Source organism: Crinia signifera, chromosome 4 (assembly GCF_055691185.1).
Source record: "Crinia signifera chromosome 4, ASM5569118v1, whole genome shotgun sequence".
Lineage (NCBI taxonomy): Eukaryota > Metazoa > Chordata > Amphibia > Anura > Myobatrachidae > Crinia > Crinia signifera.
This window is the reverse complement of record NC_139220.1, coordinates 140,951,524-140,974,149: the sequence shown is the minus strand read 5'-3', so window position 1 is coordinate 140,974,149 and position 22,626 is coordinate 140,951,524. Positions and strand designations below refer to the sequence as shown.

The 22,626-nt window shown below is 45.2% G+C and overlaps 1 protein-coding gene across 1 annotated transcript in view; it reads left to right on the top strand.

Annotated features, from left to right (window-relative positions):
• PPP1R12A (protein phosphatase 1 regulatory subunit 12A) overlaps positions 1 to 22,626 on the top strand; it is a 121,554-nt gene that overhangs the window by 18,935 nt on the left and 79,993 nt on the right. The window contains exons 2-3 of the mRNA XM_083182622.1: positions 19,468 to 19,598; positions 22,269 to 22,387. Of these exons, the coding sequence (XP_083038748.1) occupies positions 19,468 to 19,598; positions 22,269 to 22,387 (250 nt within the window). The remainder of the gene's footprint in view (positions 1 to 19,467; positions 19,599 to 22,268; positions 22,388 to 22,626) is intronic.

Here is a 22,626-nt window from a genome sequence, read left to right as displayed (position 1 = left end):
TTTGGTCACCGTGCACACTAGGGCCACATATAGGATATTTATGAAAACAAAAGAATTGGGGGAATCAATTTTCAGTCACATTTCTCTAGTAAAATGTACTGTGTTCCTTAGAAAAATGTATTAAAATTGCAAATCTGCAAAAAAAAAGAAATTTTGAAATTTCACCTACACTTTGTTTTAATTCCTGTGAAACACCTAAAGGGTTAACAAACTTCCAAAATGCTGTTTTGAATACTGTGAGGGGTGCAGTTTTTGAAATGGCATCATTTATGGGGGTGTCTCACATACAAGTCCCTCAAAGTCACATCAGAACTGAACTGGTCCCTAAAAAAATCAGTGTTTGAAATTTTCTTGAAAATTTGAGAATTTGCTATTCATATTGTAAGCCTCCTAGTGTCCCAAAAAATTAAAAGGAAGTTGAAATAATGATGTCAACATAAAGTAGACATATGGTCTATGTTAGTTATTCACTATTTTGAGTGGTAAGATTATTTGTCTCACAAGCAGAAAATTTAACATTTTGCAAATCGCTAAATTTTCCATTTTTTCACGATATTTTGGTATTTTTCACAAAAAAACACAGACTGTATCGACCCAAATTTACCACTAATTTGAAGTACAATGTGTCACGAAAAAACAATCTCAAAATCACTGGGATAAGTAAAAGCAAAAAAAAGTTATCCCCACTTAAGTGATACATGTCAGATTTGAAAAAAAGGGCTCTGTCAGGAACGCAAAAACTGGCTCTGTCAGGAAGGGGTTAAGCATTATAAGCTGTTTCTCCCTTCACATGGGCAATAGAGATTTGCTAGTCAACTTGCAAAATGCAGTTTGTCAATAACACACATTTCTGATATCTAATGCAGTCTGCAGCATGAACCAGTTGCCTATGACAATATCGCATCAATCTAGGACAGGAGGTGGAATACTCTGCATCCCAGATCAGTGTATTGTTTGTTGGGTATTACCTGGATAGGAAGGGAAGAGGGGTCAGTTCATTCGGATTAAGCTGAAGATATGTTGGAACACCGGTATAACGCTGTAATTATGTTTAAATTATTCCACACTTTAAAAATGTTTGCACTTCAAATATAGAATTCAAACAGCTAGACCATGCCCACAGCCTATGTAATGCAAGCACTATTTGCTGCAGAATGTGACTTTTTTTGCACTCTACTTCTGGATATAGTGGGTGGGTGAAGGGGAAATGTCAGCCGATATAAAATGCAGAGGTTAAATTGTGAATGTACAGAGGACAGTGGACAATAAAACTTTAAATTACTATAAATTGATTTAATCAAATGCAGCTGGTCTGTGTGTTATAGGACCAGTACATGCACAGTATCAGAGGCTGTAATAAATTATGCAAATGGCACTGAAATGGTGCGTTTATCCTTTTATTGGGCACCGTGCCAGGATATTACCAATAGGTGAAAATTAAGTGTGTAACCTATGAGTCAATATGTTTACATGGGGCATGGATAAACAGGGTGATGGTGGTAAAGGGGGCTGCCACCCCCTCCCTCTTGTAGTACACATCTAACCTGTGGTCTGTTGCAGTGTCCTCATCTGACAGTTCTTCGTAGCCATAGTCTTCCTTACCACTGCTGGTGTGTACTGCGGGTACTCATCAGCCTGGTTCCATGGCGGCGGTGGCACAGTGTGACTTCCGGGTAGGTGGCATCATAAGATGCCTGCTTTTTGACCCGCTGACGCCATGCACTCGACTCCCAGCCTGTGCGGTGACTTAGTGGTGATGTCGATAGTTCAGTAGTTTTTGGGTGAATAACTCCAATTAGTATTGACCCTAATTGGGTCTTCAGCGAGTGTGGTGATGCCGTCCATTATAGGGGCCTTTTAGTTCATGGTGGTGGGAGTGTCTCGAGGCTAAGGTGGCCACCTTGCTTGTGGGCTGATTTAGCACCAATCTCCTGGCAGTCTGCTACCAACCAATTAGTGAGATCGGTCTGAACTTGAAGGCGAGGTTGCTTTTGATTTGGGCACTGAGGTGGTGATAAACTGCTCTGTATACTGAGAAGCTAGTATCCATTCTGATCTTAGAGATCAAAATGATTTAAGTGTTGGTTTGAATTCTGATCATTATTGATCTATATTATAAGGCTTCCTGGGGGCTGTGATGTATTTCAATATTTGATGTACTACATTGCCTAAGAGCGCAAAAGAAAATAGTGTTAAGCGCTTCTTTTTCTGTAAGTAAATTATCAGTGTAATTTAAACTCATGCACAGATATCCATCAAGCGATTTTTGTACAGGTTGAGTATCCTGTATCCGTGCATCCATTATCCGAATTATTCCAAAAACCGTGGTTTTTGGAATCATTTGAAAAATTTCTTCTCCAGGGCCTCCAGTGGTCCCAGGAATGCCTTGCGCGAGTGTGCGCGCGCGCCGGTGACGTCACCGGTGCGCGCGCACACCCGCGCAATGCATTCCTGGGACCGCTGGAGACCCAGAGAAGATGCCGGAGGCCTGCTGTGGACACCCGGGGACTGCGTGGACGCCGAGGGACCACCGGACACCATCAGGGGACAGGTAAGTATGCCTTAAAAAATGATTCCAAAAACCGAAAAATTCGTGGTCCCGAGCATTTCGGATAGGGGATACTCAACCTGTATTGTATCTGTTTACATTGAGATAAAAGTAATTCTCATACTACATTAAATGCGCTTATTTTTTCCTCTATGTGCGTAGCCACAGCAAATTGCGCTGGTTTGATTTCGACCCTTATGTTGGTAAATTCTTAGGTGATCAGTTTTACACACATTACTAGGGGATTGTAAAATGTAAGAGGTTATTTTTTTTTCTCTCGTTACAGTTAGAATCAAACATTGGGAGGTCAGAAAGTGCTTCATAAATAGAGCAAAGCATTGGAGATGGGTGTGGTTTGCTGCCCTGTAAGGGATATCTCTCCTCTCCATTGCAAATACTCCTTCCACACCCCATGATTTGTGATTGTGAGGTCTTAATTGGTGTGTGTGTGTGTGTGCGCGCAGCATACTGTGCTGGTTTGATTTCTGACCCTGTTCTATTTACTGTGGCCATGCAGCGTATTGGCATAACCATTTGTTTTAACAAATCTACATAACTATATATGACAGAAACCGTGTTCTGTCCAATAAGAATACATCTGAATGCTTAAGGTTATATCTGAACAGCATTTTAATGTCAAATTTTATAAATAGTTTTTCTCTGTCATCCGGCAGGGGACACTGGCGTTCACACTGGGTAATAGAGGTGGATGGCTGGGAACTGACACACTGTAACTTTAAACAGCTGGCTCCTCCCCTCTAGTACCCACAATCCCCAGTTAGAAAAATTGTGCTCGGGAGCTGGCCACGCAGGAGTTCTCTCCTGAATAATCACCTCTTTGGGCATTTTTTTCTTGCTATTCCCTGCTAGGGAATTTATCTCAGTTTACTGAGAGCTTTTGGCGCGCTGGTTCTGCCAGCACTGACTGTCAGGGTCTCTCCTAAAAGACGCCTGCCAGCCCACCTGTGTTCCTGCGGTCCCCCACCAAAGGGACCGTCAGACACCGACTGCCTGTCTACCGGAGGTGCGCTCCAGTGAAGACACCTAATTGTAAGTACCCCTTCAGCGGGGCGTTCTGTTTTGGTCTCCGGCAGTGTGCGCCGCGTGTGCCCCCGGTTTGCGCTTCTCCCGCGAGTGCTGTGGGTTTTAAACTCCCTCTGGCCGGGAGGCGGCAGCGGGGACTGTGGGGGGACATGCCGGTCATAACGCTGCCAGAGCGGCTCAGACGCGGTACCGCACGCGGCGGGCGCCATCTTGAAATTAACAATGCCGCGGGTGAGGGGGGCTTGGGGCAGTAATATATTACTACATGCTGTGCTGAATAGTGCTGACAGGAGCTCTATTTTAAAGCGCAACTCTGCTTGTCGCCTTTTCTTTTAGGTGCACATAGCAGTGGGACTGTTAACCCTTTATCTTCCCCTTGGCTGTTTAGCTCTGTGTAAGGGGGGGAGGGTTATTGCTGACAAGGAGGCTTTGTCTTCCCTCTGGTGCCTACAGTCCCTGGTTTCCTACACCTCCCCTGTGTTATCTGTGGTGTGTGTGTGTGTGTGGGTGCACTTGACAGAAATGACTGGCAAGGCGTCCACAAAAGCCTCCCAAAAGGCTTTTTGCTGCATTTCCTGTGGGGCAAAATTTTCGCAGACATCTGCGGAGGGCAAGGCTACTAAGTGTGAGGCATGCCGGGGTATAGCCCAGGGTCAGCCTGAGCCTTCTAGTGCGCCACCTGCATGGGCTTCCTCATTGGTGGGCGCTATGTCTCAGTTGTCCTCTGAACTGGCAGAGTCCAGGGTGGCTCAGCCAGCGTGGGTTTCTTCTTTAACTAAATCCATGGATTCATTTGTTTCTTCGATGTCTGCCCCTGCCATCCAGCAAAGGCGTCCGAAACGGCCGTTGTTACATTGCCAGGACTCGGATGATTCGGAAGAGGAGCCGGTGTTTTTGGGTGACGACCTGGACCCGGATTTGGATGAGGAGGTTCCGCAGGCAACGGATCCAGAACCAGCCCCGGCTGGGGTGGAGGCTCTGATAGTTGCTGTGAAGCGGGTCCTTAATTTTCCTGAGGAGCCTGAACCTGTGTCCCAGGATCTAGAGCTCTTTGAGGTACGTCCTAAACAGCTGGTTGTCTTTCCTTTTCCAAAGCAGGAGCAGCTGAATTCCGCATGGTTGAACCCGGATAAAAGGTTCCAGGTTCCTAAGAAGTTCCTTTCATTATATCCTTTTCAGCCGTCTGCACTTGCGCAGTGGGTGACGCCTCCACCTGTGGATGCTTCATTTTCGCGTCTATCCAAAAAGACTACCCTGCCGGTCCCGGGGGCTACCACCTTAAAGGACCCTGCAGATAGAAAACTGGAGAATACACTCAAGGCTATCTATGTGGCGTCTGGGACGCAGCTGCGTCCAGCAGTGGTATCAGCCTGGGTAAGTAAAGCTGTTTCTAAATGGGCAGAACAGTTAATCCAGGGCCTGGAAGAAGGGGTTCCCCGCCAGGATTTAAGGGTTCTGGCAGAACATATCCGAGAATCGGCGGATTTCCTTACGGACGCGTCCAAGGACATCACGACGGTTGCCACCAGGGTATCGGCTAACTCTATCGCCGCCAGAAGAGCCTTGTGGTTGCGGTCCTGGCAAGCGGACATGGAGTCAAAGAAGGCCGTAGAAGCCTTGCCGTTTACGGGAGACATGCTGTTCGGCCCGGAGCTGGATAAGTGGATCTCCCAGGCCACGGGAGGTAAGTCGGCTTTTCTGCCTTCTGCTCCTCCACCAGCGAGACGGCAGTACACGGGGCCTTCGTTCAATTCTTTTCGGCCGCAGCAGTCCTTTCGCGGCAGAGGAAGAGGCGCTTCCTCTTCCTTTCGTGGGTCCCGTGGTAAGACAAGAGGACAGTCTGCGCAGGGCCCAGCTGCCCAAGCCCCAAGAGAAACCTGCAGCGTGACTATCCTCCAGCCATGCTGGGGGATTCCCAGGTTGGGGCCCGTCTTCTGGAGTTTCGACAACAGTGGCTTGCCACCACGTCGGATCCTTGGGTCCGTCTGCTCATTTCAGACGGATACAAGATTCAGTTTGCGGGTCCCCCACCTTCAAGATTTTTCACAACTGCTCTGCCACGCGAGCAGGAGAAAAGAGTACAGCTGCAAGGGGCTATGGAAAAGCTTTTGAAATCCAGAGTGATCATGCCGGTGCCGTTCGAGGAGAGGGAGAGAGGTTTTTATTCAAACCTATTCACGGTTCCCAAACCAGATGGATCCGCGAGACCCATTTTAAACCTCAAGGCACTCAACTTGTTCGTCCAGTACCATCCTTTCAAGATGGAGTCGGTACACTCTGTCATAGCCTCTCTGGAGCCTCAGGAGTTCTTGCTTTCTTTAGATATAAAGGATGCATACCTCCACGTTCCAATATGGGTTCACCATCAATCTTTTCTCAGGTTCGCTGTTGGACAGGAGCATTTCCAGTTTCGCGCCCTTCCGTTCGGGCTGTCCTCAGCCCCTCGCGTTTTTACGAAACTGTTGTCAGTCCTGCTAGCTTGTCTGAGGCTTCAGGGCATCAATATCGTGCCGTACTTGGACGACCTACTGATAAAGGCACCATCTCCTTCGGTTCTGCAGGAGCATGCTCACAGAACAATTCTGTTCCTGACGCAGCACGGGTGGATAATGAATTATCCAAAGTCCTCGTTGATACCGTCCCAACGCTTACAATTCCTGGGCCTGTTGCTGGATACCAGAGCACAGAGAATTTTCTTACCAGAGAACAAGATCGCCTCCATCCGGTTGTTGGTGCGTCAGATTCTACTCCACAAGAGAGTTCAGATCCTGCTTTGCATTCGGCTGATAGGGAAGATGGTGGCAGCTTTCCCGGCGATTCAGTACGGGAGGTTCCACTCTCGGATCTTTCAGTTGGACTTGCTTCGTCAGTGGTCAGGCTCTCACCTGTTCATCCACCGGACGGTACAGCTATCCAGTCGAGCAAGGTCGTCACTGCTGTGGTGGCTACACAGACAGAATTTGGCTCTGGGCCGGCGGTTCGCCATATGGGATTGGGTAGTTCTGACAACAGACGCCAGTCTCACAGGTTGGGGCGCGGTCATCCTAGATCGTCGACTGCAGGGTCTCTGGAGTCAGTGGGAAGCAAGTCTGCCCATAAACGTGCTGGAGCTCAGGGCAATTCACAATGCTCTATTAGCGGTCCCAGACATTGTTCAGGGGAAGACCGTCAAGATCCAGTCGGACAACGCGACGGCTGTCGCGTCCCTCAACAGGCAAGGAGGCACCAAGAGCAGGGGCGCCATGAAGGAGGCCGCAAGGATCCTAGACTGGGCAGAGAGACACGAAGTGATTCTGTTGGCAGTATACCTTCCAGGGGTCGACAATTGGGAGGCCGACTTCCTGAGCAGGCAGAAGTTCCATCCGGGGGAATGGTCTCTGCATCCCGACGTGTTTCAGGAGCTAGTCAGGAGATGGGGTCTGCCTCAGATAGACCTCATGGCCTCCAGGCAGAACCATCAGCTTCCCCGTTATGTCTCACGAACAAGGGACGCCGGTGCTTGGGCAGTGGACGCTCTGGAGGTTCGGTGGCCCTTTCAGTTCGTCTACCTTTTCCCTCCAATTCCGCTTCTGGGAAGGATTCTCAAAAAGATAAGAAGGGAAGGGGTCCGAGCAGTGTTGATCGCCCCGTTCTGGCCCAGACACACTTGGTTCGCCGAGATTCAGTCTCTGCTCATAGACCAGCCTTGGACTCTCCCGGACAGGCCGGATCTCCTTCAGCAGGGACCATTTCTGCACCCGGCGCTGAAGCCACTCCGTTTAACGGCGTGGCTATTGAAGAAGACATCTTAAGGAAGAAGGGGATACCGCCATCAGTAATCCCCACGATGATGGCGGCCCGTAAACCGGTTTCCGCAAGACATTATCACCGGATATGGCGAGCATATTCCACTTGGTGTTCCGCTCGGGGTTACCCGTTCAGGAGTTTTCATCTACCTAGGCTACTTCGTTTTCTGCAGTCAGGGTTGGATTCAGGACTTCGTCTAGCTTCCCTGAAAGTGCAGGTTTCTTCACTGTCCATCCTGTTTCAGAAGAAGCTGGCTTCTTTGCCAGAAATCAAGACGTTTTTACAAGGGGTGGCTAGAGTCCAGCCCCCCTTCGTTCCTCCTACACCGCCGTGGGATCTGCCTTTGGTTCTGCGTTTCCTGCAGTCCGATACTTTTGAGCCCTTGGAGCAGGTAGATTTAAAATTCCTTACATGGAAGACAGTTACGTTGTTGGCTCTGGCTTCGGCAAGGAGAGTCTCAGAGTTGGGTGCTCTGTCTTGCCGGGCACCTTTTCTTGTTTTTCATTCAGACAGGGCGGAGCTTCGTACAAGGGCCTCTTTCCTGCCGAAGGTGGTTACTCCTTTCCACGTAAATCAACCGATTGTCATCCCTGCCTTTACGGACTCTGACCCGCAATCGGTCTCCCTGGATGTGGTCCGAGCATTGCGAGTTTATGTGTCCAGAACAGCGTCCTTGAGGAAATCAGATGGCCTATTTGTCCTGTACGACGCCCTTAAACGGGGTTGGCCGGCCTCTAAGCAGACCATAGCTCGCTGGATCAAGCTCACTATTAGGCAGGCCTATTTGGCTGAGGGTAGGGCTCCGCCTTCCTCTATCACAGCTCACTCCACCCGATCGGTGGGCACTTCGTGGGCGGCACGACGAGGCGCGTCTTCAGTTCAACTTTGTAGAGCGGCTACATGGTCGTCCTCTCACACCTTCATTAAGTTTTATAGATTCGACACGTTCGCCTCTTCAGCGGCGGATTTTGGTCGTTTGGTTTTGCAGGCTCCGCCGAGTTCTCCCGCCCAAGGGGGAATCTTTGGAACCTCCCCAGTGTGAACGCCAGTGTCCCCTGCCGGATGACAGAGAAAAGAGGAATTTGGTACCTACCGGTAATTCCGTTTCTCTGGATCCGCAGGGGACACTGGCCTCCCTCCCTACTCTAGTCGCCTGCCGGTCATGGTTGTCATGTGTGTACAGTTGTTGTGTCTGTATATATATGTATATAGATTGTAATTATGTTGTTATTTGTCAGTAGTAGTCTGGTGTCCTTCCTCTCGTTCCAATTTTCCTAACTGGGGATTGTGGGTACTAGAGGGGAGGAGCCAGCTGTTTAAAGTTACAGTGTGCCAGTTCCCAGCCATCCACCTCTATTACCCAGTGTGAACGCCAGTGTCCCCTGCGGATCCAGAGAAACGGAATTACCGGTAGGTACCAAATTCCTCTTTTCAGGGGTACATTGTAGAACAGTTGTTGTCATGGTCGATGGAAAGATTTTGAGTTTCAGAGTAGTATAGTAATTTTGATGTAGCTGGCACTTACATATAAATGGGACTAGTCCTGGCAGATACTAGTGGAGATTAGCTGGCATTGAGTAAAGGCTGAACAGTTTAGACCAGGTTTGCAGTAAGACTTTTTATATAACAGGAGCTAATCACATGTTAACAAACAAAACAATAGTTTAAAACCGATTTAATACTTGCTGAAGCTGTTCCTTTTTGTATTCGGGTAGGTTTGGTTGTAGTTTATTTTTGAGATGACACCATTAAAACAAGGCTATGCTAGGACAGCTGCTCTTACCTTCTGAATTCTAAAAATGTGAAGAATTTTGGCTACATGCCCATAATCTCCTGTATGTTGATTGACCTATTTCTGGGCCTTAGCATAAATAATAGCAGTTTATTCAACTAAGGTACTGTAACAAAGATCTATAGACATGCAAGTTTTGAGAAGCCAACTTTTCTGACAGAAATAATTCCATAATTGTGTGTGTATATAAGATGGCTTGTGGCAGTTACCTGTAACGTTGTCTTCTATGAACTTGCAAGTTTCACACAGTACACACAACTTTGCTAAGTCATACACATTTTCTTGTCTGAGGGGGAGCATACATGCAATGTCACGCCCATTGCGTTTATAGGGTTTAGCTGCTTTGTGGCGGAACACGACACTTATGGGTGAGATTAGCAAGATTTAAAAAAAACAATTGATTTATAGCTCTTGTGATCTTTAGTCACTACTTTATAGATGGTAGATTGGGTGCAATATAACAATTGAATATTGCCCTATATGTTGATAATCTAATTGAGTTATACTTATTCTGATGTTTAGAAAATGTAGTGCTATGGTCATGCACAGGAGTGATTCATGTATCAAAGTATATTAATACCCATTAGAAGGAAACTTAAATGAACATCATACCTACAGGTTACATATCAAGCAGTACTTCGTATACTTGTAAAATGCTTTTACAGTAATAAAGTGGACATTTTTATATGTATTTTAAAAGGTGCTCAGAATGGGATTATTTTAAAACAAATGTAAAATTCTTGTATGTCCACATACAACTGTACCCAAATGCCTTTAAGTGTGCCCTGGACTTGGCAACTTGAGTTTCCTGTTTCCATTAAGTGCCTTGTACACGATAAGCAAGCTAATTATGCAATATTGAGGAAACCGGAGGGTAATGGAATAAGTTCCTATTCTAGGGTAAAAAAGCAGTCTGGTAAGAGTGACAACGCCGTACAGCCTTACGCTTAATACATGACTTTTTATTATATTCTTTGCTACTAAAGTATTGATTCTACAGTATGCAGGGTTCGCAAATACGCGATATAGCGAGTATTTTACCATAAAACGCCCCCCCCCCCCCCCCCCCCCCCCGGGACTCAGTTTTTGAAACTGAAGGGGTCCCCGAGGACGCGCTGAGCTGCACCTGTGAGCCGCCGTTTGCCACTATAAGCCAATCAGTGCAGCGGCCCCCCGGGACCAAATCACTGCACAGTGGCCGCCCGGCAGCCAATCACTGCAAGTGCACGCCAATCATTAAAGCCGTGTGCACTGCCATTTTTTTTTTTTTTTAGAGCAGCGGCAGCCTGGTTCACGTTCACAGCGTCTGTGGCTCTGCGAGTCTGCATCCTTCTGCCACCCCCCCCCCCCCCCCCCGCCGTGTAAATTCATTCTCCTGCTGAGAGCGGGGGACTGGATGAGATATGGCTGTAACAACTGACAGCCACTCTCAGCATAAGAGGTGAGCAGGCTGTCAGCGCAGCGGGGGACTGGAAGAGCTGACACGCTGCTCAACTCAGAGCAGCGTTTCAGCTCTTCCAGCCACATCCAGTCCCCCGCCTTGCAGACAGCCCACTCACCAGTGTATCAGCTTTACCAGCCCCCCCCCCCCGGTTACCAGAATACCCCCCCTTTGTGGCAAACAACATAAAATCCCCCCCCTGCGCCAACCAGCATGTAACCCCTGCAAGGAGCATATAACCCCTGGCAACAAGTATGTAGGTAAGCAGCACTTATGTGCTATAATATATACTGGGCATTACAGTGTGTGCTATAATACATACTGGGCATAACAGTGTGCTCTATAATGTGTACTGGGCATAATGGTGTGTTTTATAATGTGTACTGGGCATAATGGTGTGTTCTATAATGTGTACTGGGCATAGCGGTGTGTTCTATAATGTGTACTGGGCATAGCGGTGTGTTCTATAATGTGTACTGGGCATAACGGTGTGTTCTATAATGTGTACTGGGCATAACGGGGTGTTCTATAATGTGTACTGGGCATAACGGTGTGTGTGCTGTAATGTGTACAGGGCATAACGGTGTGTGCTGTAATGCGTACTGGGCATAACAGTGTGTGCTGTAATGTGAATTGGTACTACTATGTGACCACACCACTCCCCCCCCCACCCCAAAAATGCCCTAAATTTTTAGCACTGTCCCTTTTTACGGATTTATCTAGTTTCTAGTATACATGTATCTTTATGCGAGTGACCCAATTCATACTCTCCCCCCCGACCCACATGTGCCATGCTGGGGAGAAGGGGAGAGGAGCCTCTATTCCGTTGGGACCCAGAAAAAGTCAGGTAGGACCCCAATTTTTAGAAGTGAAGGGTCCCCGGGGCCCACTTTTTTGGGCGAACACTGAGTATGTATCTAATACACTATAGGGCATTGTTTTTCAACCACTGTGCCGTGGCACACTAGTGTGCCTTGAGCTGTTCTCAAGTGTGGCTCCAGATCTAGAGATGCCCAAACCAGTTTACAGCCACCATCAGTTCAACTGTTGTTTACAGGTCTCTTCTTTTCATGTAAAGGGCGAATGTATTTTATTTTTGTGACCTGTGAGGAACAGTGTGATTGTTTGTTTTTAATATGGGGGCCAATATATATATATTTTTTTTTTTTGTGGGGCCAATGTGTTCGGCCCTGTGGGGATCTCATGGTGTGCCTTGGCAATTTAAAAAAAAATCTTCTTTAGTATGCTTATTTTATGCGGTAAAAAGGTTGAAAAGCACTGCTTTAGGGGGAATGCAGTTATTTTGTGGGCACCAGTCAGTGCAATTCATTTCCCCCATGCTTTGGATGTACATGCAGCATTTGCGTGGCTTAGTAGTTCTGCACAAAGAACCGTATTCAAATTGTCAACATCACGCTATGCAAATGGTGGTGCCAGATTCCATGTTTTAAACACTGTTTAATTGTGGTAACCAGCATTCTTCGACTTAAGTGCTGGCTGCGATGCCGTTTGGAATGCGGCACTGTTTTTAGTCTGATGTCTGCTTGCATCTCAGGAGGGGGTGCAAGATGAAATCCTTAACACCCTAAATTGAACTACACCCAAGAAGAGAAGAACCTTCTGCCAGGGAATAGTAGGGCTTAGTCTATATGGCAGTGATTGAATGGTGTTAGGGGCACACATTTATGCTACTATTTAGGATACGGGCCCTTTAAAAAAACAACAACAACAAAAAACCGGACCTTCGTGGAACCCTTTCCACATGTTTCTGCTTGCCTCTTCGAGTCTCCCGTAGCTAATAAATTCCCAAACAGAGCTACAATTGAATTTCTCCATAAAGTGCCCATTAATAATTGCCACCAGGGAGTCAATTGAATTATTCCCTCTATTACATAATATGATACACAGCGAATTTGAACACTAAGGTAAAATAATTTGTGTGAATTAACAAACAAAAATAAAAAAAACAATAAAGATCAAAACTTAATGAAAAAATAAAATTGACAGGATACCAGCTGGAAGAAAGAATAGTTACAGTAATGTGTACAGCTCCCTTGTGACAGGGATGAGGAGTCCTTGAGGCCAAGACAAGGCTACACTTTCCACAGCTCTATACTAGTCAGGCACATTGATGGAGTGGCTCCTGACATTCGTGCCTCCGCAGTGTAAGATAGTGTGACTTTCCATCCAGCCACACGGTCACCTGTCGGTAATCCTCCTATTGTGCCTGGCGTGAGAGCGGCGCATCGTATGGCGGCTGGATGGTGAAGTTTATCAGTAACTTCAGCGGGACTCCTGGATGTCAATGCGTTTCATGCGCTAAATGCACTTTTTAATTTTTTTGGGGCGTGGTTATCATACCTAATTTATATGCACAAAAACATAATCTGATAGCATGCAGACAAAAATGTCCCAAGTGCTGCATCCAGCTGGCAGTAGCCATGTGTTAAAACATTGTATGTCAATATGGAATGCAGAAAGTATAATCTTTCCAGTGGAAGAATACATTTCTCTAAAGATTTAATTTTAAAACATGCCAATGAAACCATATAATATATGCATGAGCAATGGAGAAAGCTTAATTGGTGAATCTATATTTACTGTAGCAAGTGCCGGCAACTGAATTACTTATCAGAATGTACACTCTATAGACGAAAGTATTTGGACACCTGCCCATGAAACCAGCAGCGACTGCATTGACATTGTATTTAAATATGTATACTTAATATGGAGTCGGTCCCCTTGTGTAGCTTCCACTCTTTTTCGAAGGCTTTTCACATGAGTTTGGAGTGTTTCTGTGGGAATTTCTGCCCATATATTCAATAGAGCATTTATGAGGCCTGTCTCGCAATCTCCATTCCAGGTCATCCCAAAGGGGCTTGATGGGGATGAGGTCAGGGCTCTTTGTGGGCCAGTGAAGTTCTTCCACACTGAACTCCTCAAATCATGTCTAATAGTCCTTGCTGTGTGCACTAGGGCACAGTAATTATGAAATAGAATAGTGCCTTCCCCAGAAAAAGCATAGCACTGTTCATTAATCTTGCCTTTCACTGGTGATAAGGGGTCTAGCTCAAAACCCTGAAAAACAGCCCCATACCATTATCTCTCCTCCATCAAACGTTACTGTTGGCATAATGCAGTCAGGCAGGTAACCTTCCACCGATATCAGCCAAACCCAGACTTGCCCATCTGACTGGCAATCAAATTTATTTCACTTCACAGAACGCCTTTTTTGCTGCTCCATTGTGTCTCTGTGCTTTACACCACTCCATCTGTACTAGAATTGGAGATGTGAGGCTTTCATACAGCTGCTTGGCCATGAAAACCAATTCCATTAATCTTTCGGCAGTCATTGACCACCACTCTGTGGTTTTACAGCATCTTTCGTTTCAGAGTTGCTGCTTTTCCTAAATGCTTCAACTTTCTATTATCTCTTAGTTGACTGTGGACAATCAAACAGGGATGAAATCCTAAGTTCTATAATCGCCCCCCATCACCCATCTAAAGTGGTGGGATATCAAAGTTGTGTTTTAGCTGCGAACAATTGCTAAACCAGACTAAACTTATAGGCGTCCTTATGGGCACTTCTTACCGGTGACTTTTCACACATTTCAGCTTGCAATCCCCGAGAGCAGCAAGCTGAAATTATGCTAGCCTGAAACAATTGAATGCCACCAGTGGGTGCCCATTGGATCTTGTTTGGGCGATAATGACCCAGTTTCTATCAGACATATTTGCAAATAGACTGTATGGCTTGGTGCTTGATTTTGATATACACTTGTAGCAATGGGCCTGATTGAATCATTGTACCAAGGTTGAGTATGCAAGATCGCTAGTCATTCACTCATACCCCTTTCAGACATACTACCCTGGATTTTAGACCCGGTTCAAACCCGGGTTTTTAAAAATCCCGGGCCCATTTCAGGTGCGCAGGACCCGGGATTTTAGAAGACTAAAATCCCGGGTAGAGCCTCAGACATACCCTAGTCCCGGGATTGTGCACGTGAAAACCCGGGATTTTGCCGTATGTCTGAAAGGGGTATCACTATTCAATCCAGAATACAGGCATCGGCATGTTGAGAATGTTAATATGCTTTAACAGCATTACAGTTAGTAACGTTGATCCGGTAAACTTGCTGAAAGTATGTTTGTCTTGTCAATGTGCTGGCAGATGCATGCTGGGTTTGTCAAAGTGCCTGTCGACATAGTGACTGTCAATGCCATGACTACATCCCTTGTACTATATGCTAAGCTTGGCAAGTTTTTCATCTGTGATTAATATGTAATCCTGTATATATTTTCTATGTCTGCTTTTTATTTTAAATGATCTTTATGTTAAGCTTTTCTACAACCTTTTTGTTGAACATCTTTTTATCTCTTTGTGACCATAAAAGGAAAATCCTAAAGCGATAACAGGCTGCAGTGCTAGCCTTGATCCTATCTGCTGGGTGGTTACATACCAAACTTTCATTAGTTGCTGTGTACATTCTTTTCATGAGTAAATGGTAACAATGGTTTAGGATAGGAGGCATTCCTCAGCTGTCACCTCTGCTAGTAGTATTTCAGAAATGGGGAAATGTCATGTCCTTGCTTATTGCACTATAAATACATTTCTCATAGCATTCATATGCTGCCTATAAATCCAACACTTGTTTTTTTTTTTGTTTTTTTTTCTGGGTGAGTGAAAAGTTACCTTCCTGGCAATAATCTATACTGCATCCTTGTGTGTAGCTGTCACATGGCTTCATGGTACTGTAAATGTTGTGGGGAATTCAGTTATCTTGCCTGCAACCAGCAGATGGCGCCCAAAAGAGCTATTCAATGGTTTCTCCATTCGGGTGTATTTGTCTACCAGCAAACTACCTTTCAACTCACACCCCACATTATTACCATAATGAGCGCATTTCCACCATTAATTTACTCGCCCCTGCACCTCTAGTTGCTTTAGAGGGGTTGTCGGGCAGCAATAACAATAAAACTTCCCCTGGGTGTGCTAATCAATGGTTTTTTTTTTTTTTTTTTTTATAACCTTTGCAATAAAAATTAGATTGATCTCAACCACTGCATTGATGTCGGTGCCACATCCTGCAATCCAATAGATGTTATGTGCAGCACATAATCTTTCGGCTTGAGATTTGACTGGTGGGCCCGCTCGTCGCGTTGCATGGGACACAACGTGCATAGAATTATTCGATTTATCAAAGAGCTGTGGTCGCAGTTGAATGATTGTATGCAATGTCTCATAAGTGTATTGACAACAATATAGAGAGGGCAGTCCCAGGTTGTTTGTTTTTCAATCCCAGGATTCTGAAAAAAAACACTCAATACTTGAATCCTGTCCCTCAGTCCTTATCTCTGCTTCCTATGTCCTTATCTGTGCCCTACCCTCCAGCCCAAGTGGGTAGAAGCCCAAAGATATCCTTATGTATGTAGTCTTCTGATTGGTAGTTGCCTGTAGCTGAAAACAATTTGTGTAGTTGCCAGCTTAAGCAACCCACTGTAGAAAGTACAGTAAAATATTTAACACGGTAATTTAATTGTTTAGTTCTTGCCATTCTGCAGTGGGTGTGAACCCTATTTGCTCATGAACCGCATGACTTTTAAGGGCTAAAAGCTAATCGAATTTCAGTGCAGTAGATTTTATCTAGTATATTTTATCTCCAAACTGATCTTTTTGACCTGTTCTAAAAAGCCTCTTCTACTAACATGATGACTTGTGGCAGCAAAGGAAGGAGGGAATGGTAGATTTATTTGATTAAATATATACATACCGGTCATTTAATATGTAGTACTGACATTGGGAACCAACAATGCAGTTTTAGGGGACGCTTTTCTCAAACTTTTCGCTTGCTGCAGCAGGACTCGGTGATCAAATAAATTAGCGTTGGCAGCACTTGCATCTGAATAAAACGTTGAATCACTCAATCAGGTGGCCATTAATGAAACAATTGAATCTCCCTATGTGATACTAAGCCCCCCCCCCCCCCCGCCCTTTATACTTGTCTGTTCTTCAGAATTTATAGTAATGTGGGTCTCTCACAATTGGCTCCAACTGTCAATTTTTAAACACTGCTTGTAATATTTAAGGTCTCCATACCCGCTGCGATAAGCAGCGTCCAATGCGAAGCGATGCGCGCTCCCGCAGGCATCGCACAGTACAAAAAGTATTTGCTTCACCTACTTTTTGTACTGGCCACGGATCGCATCGCATGCAAAACGCATGTGTTGCGATTAAATCTGCCGATAATGCGCAGGGGGAAAGCAGCTCAGTGTGTATGCACTGAGCGGTTCCCCCCCCCCCCCCCCCCCCCCCCCCCAGCGGTGATATCGCTCATCGCTGCCCATACATGCCGGGCATAGTCGCCCAGTGTGTATGGACCTTTGGAGAAAGAGTTAAACTGGACTTTTTTTGTGTGTTTTACTGCCAATATTAAACCTTTGCTGTGTGGCATCGCGATCTACAAATGTTTTGCTGCGTTTAGCCATAGGTACAATATAAGCGAGATGCGTTTTACATGCATGAGCACACCGTGGCATGTTCAACGCAAAATATAGCATTTGAACTTCTTTTTGTCGATTCTATATTTATGTATGCCCTGCAGATAGATTTGTTTCATTTGACAAGTTAGAATTTCAACAGCTAAATTCTTTTTCCCTCATAACTAAAGCCTTGTTCTTCCTGGAATGACTGGTTGATGGGGTAAAAACGGCCTGTGTATTTTAAATGCCTCTCAAACCACCTTCAATTGAGTTTGTTACACTCAGAACAGTAAATGTGTAAGACACCTAAAACTGAAGTATATTAATGCTTTTATCTATATGTTTAGGCATGCCAAAGATTGTAGTATTTTTGTAGCAGAGGACAAGATTTTGTTTATAAGTATATTAGAACTGAACAAACAGGTGGGACTGAATACAAGTTGTATGAAACCTGTGTCTCCTGTTTGTCCACATTATCTACCTTAGTGATGAAATGCAATCCTATCAGCTATTTGTATCTGGAAGAAAAAATAGGTGCTTATTATTAACCCCTTTCATACGATAGATTGTTACAGTAATTAAATATGCATGATATCAATCTACAGTTAGATTTCATGTGTGAACTATAATCCATGTGAAATATTCTTAGTAAAATTGCATAAATTAATTTTAGGGTATTGGCATAAGCCAGGGCTTGACAAATTTCATTAAAATGTAGGAGCCAGACAAACTAAAAATAGGGACAGTGTGTGCCAAAGCCGCGCACCAAAAATGTAATGCCTATTACACATGTCACACACCCATTACATATTATAACACATGCCATAATGCCCATTATATGTTATGCCACACACTGTAATACCTATGACATATTAGACCACACACCATAATGCCCATAACATAAAATACCAAACGCCGTAATGCCTATGACATATTATGCCAAATAATTTCTGCTTACTTACATGCTCGTTGCCAGGGGTTAACATGCTCATTGCAATGGGGTATTATCCCTCCTCCCTGCCATTACCATCCACAGTAACATATTCTCCCTCTCTCCCTCTCTCCCTCTCTCCCTCTCTCCCTCTCTCCCTCTCTCCCTCTCTCCCTCTCTCCCTCTCTCCCTCTCTCCCTCTCTCCCTCTCTCCCTCTCTCCCTCTCTCCCTCTCTCCCTCTCTCCCTCTCTCCCTCTCTCCCTCTCTCCCTCTCTCCCTCTCTCTCATAGATAGATATTCTCTCTATCCCTTACCTATGGTATCTCTCCGGCTGAGGCCATACCCCTGACGCAGCTTGCCCCCTGGCACCATACTCCTGATGCAGCTCTCCCCATGATGCCATATCCATGACCCAGCTCTCCCACTGATGCCATACTCCTGATGCAGCTCTCCCCATGATGCCATATCCATGACCCAGCTCTCCCACTGATGCCATACTCCTGATGCAGTTCTCCCCATGATGCCATATCCATGACCCAGCTCTCCCACTGATGCCATACTCCTGATGCAGTTCTCCCCTGACACCATAGCCAATGCGGCTCACCGCCCTCCCCCTCACACACTACTTAACTGAACTAATGCTGCTCTCTGCTCCCCACTTGGCTCAGGAGCGGGCGGCTGTGATGCGCGGCAGTGGGGCGGCTCGGTTTGCCGCAGAGCTGTCAGGGCAGGCACGAGGCAGTGGGGTGGCTCTGGAGAAAGAAAATAATAGATAGATCTCTGCGCTTATTGCTGCCTATGGACTGACTCTAACCAGTTGTATGTATCACCAACCATACAAAGAGACATGTAGAACAAAAAAAGAATATTGACAAATCCTGGGCGCAGATAATGCTCTCTAATGCTCTCTAATGTTCTTGTCGGTTGTACCCAAAAACAAAGAGAGAAAAAACAACAATAGTGCAATACGGTAAAGACCATTAGAACATATGTTGCTGAGGAGCTATTCACAATTGGTTATGACTCGTACCCTTAAGGTCAGTCTACTTTTCAGGGTAGACTCAAATCGCTTATGAGTGGTAACGTCACCACCAAATCTTGAATACTTCCAATTCCCGATGTCACATGTAAATAAAGTGAAAAGCTGGTATAGTGAAGTACCGCTTTTTATTATAAGTATTTACATTAAAAACAAGGTATGCCACAGCTGACTCTCACCGAGTGATGTGGTCTACAACAGAAAAGTAGACCATGAAATCAGATGTTTGAAGCAACAAACAGGCATCCCGGTCAGGCCGTGTAGAGGACAAGGTGCACTTCTGACCCAAAGTGTAGGCCCCGGTGATCAAGCCGGAGTACTTAATGTTGAGTCATTCTTAGTGTGTCTATTTAAAGTTGGTTTGTATATTGCATTTGTCTAAAGTTTTTTAATTCTTTTTCACAGGCTTGCATTGATGATAATATTGATATGGTTAAATTTCTTGTGGAAAATGATGCTAGTATTAATCAACCAGATAATGAAGGCTGGATACCACTGCATGCTGCTTCATCCTGTGGATACCTTGACATAGCAGAGTAAGTTATGGATTGTGATCACTATTAATAAATGGAGTAATCGTTTTTTTCCTTATGATGACTTAAGGAAATTACTACCTTTTTTTTTTTTTTTTTTTTAGTGCAAATCATTTTATGGAAATCTGTTTAAATCATTTATTTGTACAATGTGTTTGTTTATACATGTCACACATTTTGTAAATAGAGCTGCTTAACTTCTGTCCTTTTTTGTCTCATTCAGTCATGAAACATTTAGAAAACGCTCCATATTTATATTTACACTTTTTATATGGTTTCACTGGGTGGTCTATTCCAATTCAGCCTGTGTTGGGGGGAACAAAAGGCTTTAAATGCTCTGTAAGGATTGGTGTGATAAGAAAAAACCTGTAGTTTGCACATTCAGGATGACTTTAGGATTTGTCAGTGAGCCTCAAGGTTGCTGCGACATGTTCTACCCCTAACTGTATAACTGTGTTGGTTTCTTTACATTTTTTATTTTTTAAAGTCAACAGTGTATGGCTGTTTTTAATGATTCAGTCCAGCTTATTATATATGAATAGAAGGGATACAGTTATGGGTAAGGTTACAGTTCTAAAGGTGACTAGATGAAGGTTCAGACTGGCATTGGGGGACTGCAGTGGCAGTGGCCCATATTTATGGTGTAGCCAGCCTATATAATGGGTTTACCTAACCATTTGAGCACTTTGATAAATATATATATAGTAAATACTGCTAGTGCAAACATGATAAAGTACTAAATTATGCTGCTTTCAGACCGCATAACTGGCTTTGACCCTGTATTTGGAAACGTTTCCAAAAACGGGTCTGCCAGATAAAACCCCTTTCACACCGCAGCACTTAAACGGTATATTACCGTTTAAGTGCCGATTTTTTGACACTGGCAGACCCGTTTTTGGAAACTTTCCAAATACAGGGTCAAAGCCAATGCAGCCTTCAGCCCTCCCCTCCGTGCAGCTCCCCCCCCCCTCGCGTGTCGACCGAGAGCATGTCGACGCCCCCGCGCATGTCGACGCCCCCGCGCGTGTCGACGCCCCCCCACCCCGCGTGTCGGCGCCCCCCCCCCCGTGTCGACTTACCCCGTGCCGGTACCTCCGTTGTGGACTGCAGCTCAGTATGCTCGGAAAGCACTTATGAAAAAAGTGTCTTCCAGAAAATGGCTGCCCCATAGGAAACCCTGTTTAAAAAAACTGTCTTCCGTATGGGGGGCAGCCATTTTCTGAAAGACACTTTTTTCATAAGTGCTTTCCGAGCATACTGAGCTGCAGTGCCGGGAACCACAACGGAGATACCGGCACGGGGTAAGTCGACACGGGGGGCGCCGACACGCGGGGGGCGTCGACACGCGCGCGGGGGGTGTCGACACGCGCGGGGGGGGGGGGCTCCAGTGCTGTGAATACTTAATGAGCGCTCATTAAGTATTCACTGTGCTGAATTTAGGACCCAGCTCATTGGCTGGGTCCTAAATACCGTTTCTGAGCCGATTTTTGCGCTAAAATACCGGTTCAGAAACGGGTAGGACCCTGCATTTTAACCGGTTAGAAAAAACGGCATTTTCTAACCGGTTAAGTGGGACTGGACCTTTCAGACCGCACACATTACCGTTTTAAAACGGTAAAAAAACGGCAATTTACCGTTTTAAAAGTGCGGTCTGAAAGGGGCATTAATAACCGCAATGCACTAAAGAAAATACACCATACTCCTGTTCAAAGTGGCTTATGTATGACATCAAATATAAGTGCACAGTCTTAAACCTGAGCCCTAGAAGAGTTGAAGTACACCAGGATCTTCTCCAGTGCCCCTGTGTCAGTGCAATCCTGACTAGACGTAACCTAGAAGAAAGCTTTATAGAGCAGTACAGTAGTTAATCACTTATGTCTCTCTAGATTTCCAGCTGACAAGTTTCTGTTGCAGCTAGCTTGTATTGTGTTAGCATGGGAAATAAATGGACGGAAGCTTAACTTAAACAGTTATGTATAGAGGGAGAGGATTTTTATTAAAGATTGAGATTGTCCTCTGACAGGCAACCATTTTGACTTGCGTTCCACTGTTTAAAAAACTTTTGGCATTCATGATTGATACTCTGTTGCTCCTGTGGTGAAATAGTACATATTTTATTTGTTGGTTTTAACTAACCTGTCTAAGGGTGGTATTCAATGCCACCGGTGAGGGGGTTTCTGCAGCGAGGGTGGGTTGTTTTCGTTGAGGATCAATTAAAAGGAGCTATCCTTGCCGGCCGCTCACATTTTATGTTCTGGACGAATCCTCTTCATCAGAGGATGGCGAAGAATCCCCCGAACAGCGAGATTCTCCGCTAATGCAGCTAGCCCGTTGCATATAGATGCGACCCTCGCCATGTTGACGGTCGCACTCGCTGTTTCCACCTCACTGGAAAAACCCAGCAAGGTGGAAACGGCGAACGCAGGGGGTCAGTTGAATACTGACCCGTGAGCTGGGATGGAGAGCTATCGGCACTGCTCACTGTCACAACTCACCAAGCGCATTGAATATACCCGTAAATGTCAACTCCTTTCTAGCATACAAGTTTTACAAAAGAAAAACATATATGATTATTTTGTATCACACCATACCAGTGATTTGGTAAACCCATACCCATGCTACTGACCTATTTTCATTTATGAGTACTTAAAAATATATATATATTTATTACAGGTATTTGATTAGTCATGGAGCAAATGTTGGAGCAGTAAATAGTGAAGGAGACACTCCGTTAGACATAGCTGAGGAAGAGGCAATGGAAGAACTGCTTCAGAATGAAGTTAATCGTCAAGGTATCAGTAAAAAAAAAAAAAAAGTACATTTCTTTGCGTTTATAAGAAGCGTATATATTTTCATGTTTTGAAGAATCATGAATGAGTTGGAGACAATTTACTGCAGGGGTGGGGAACCTTTTTTGTGCCAAGGGCAGTTTGTATGGGGAAAAAAATTCGGCCCCCGGGCCTGAGGTTCCCCAACCCTGATTTACTGGGTAGATGTTTCTTACTGGAGGCTTGAAAATCCTTGACATTGC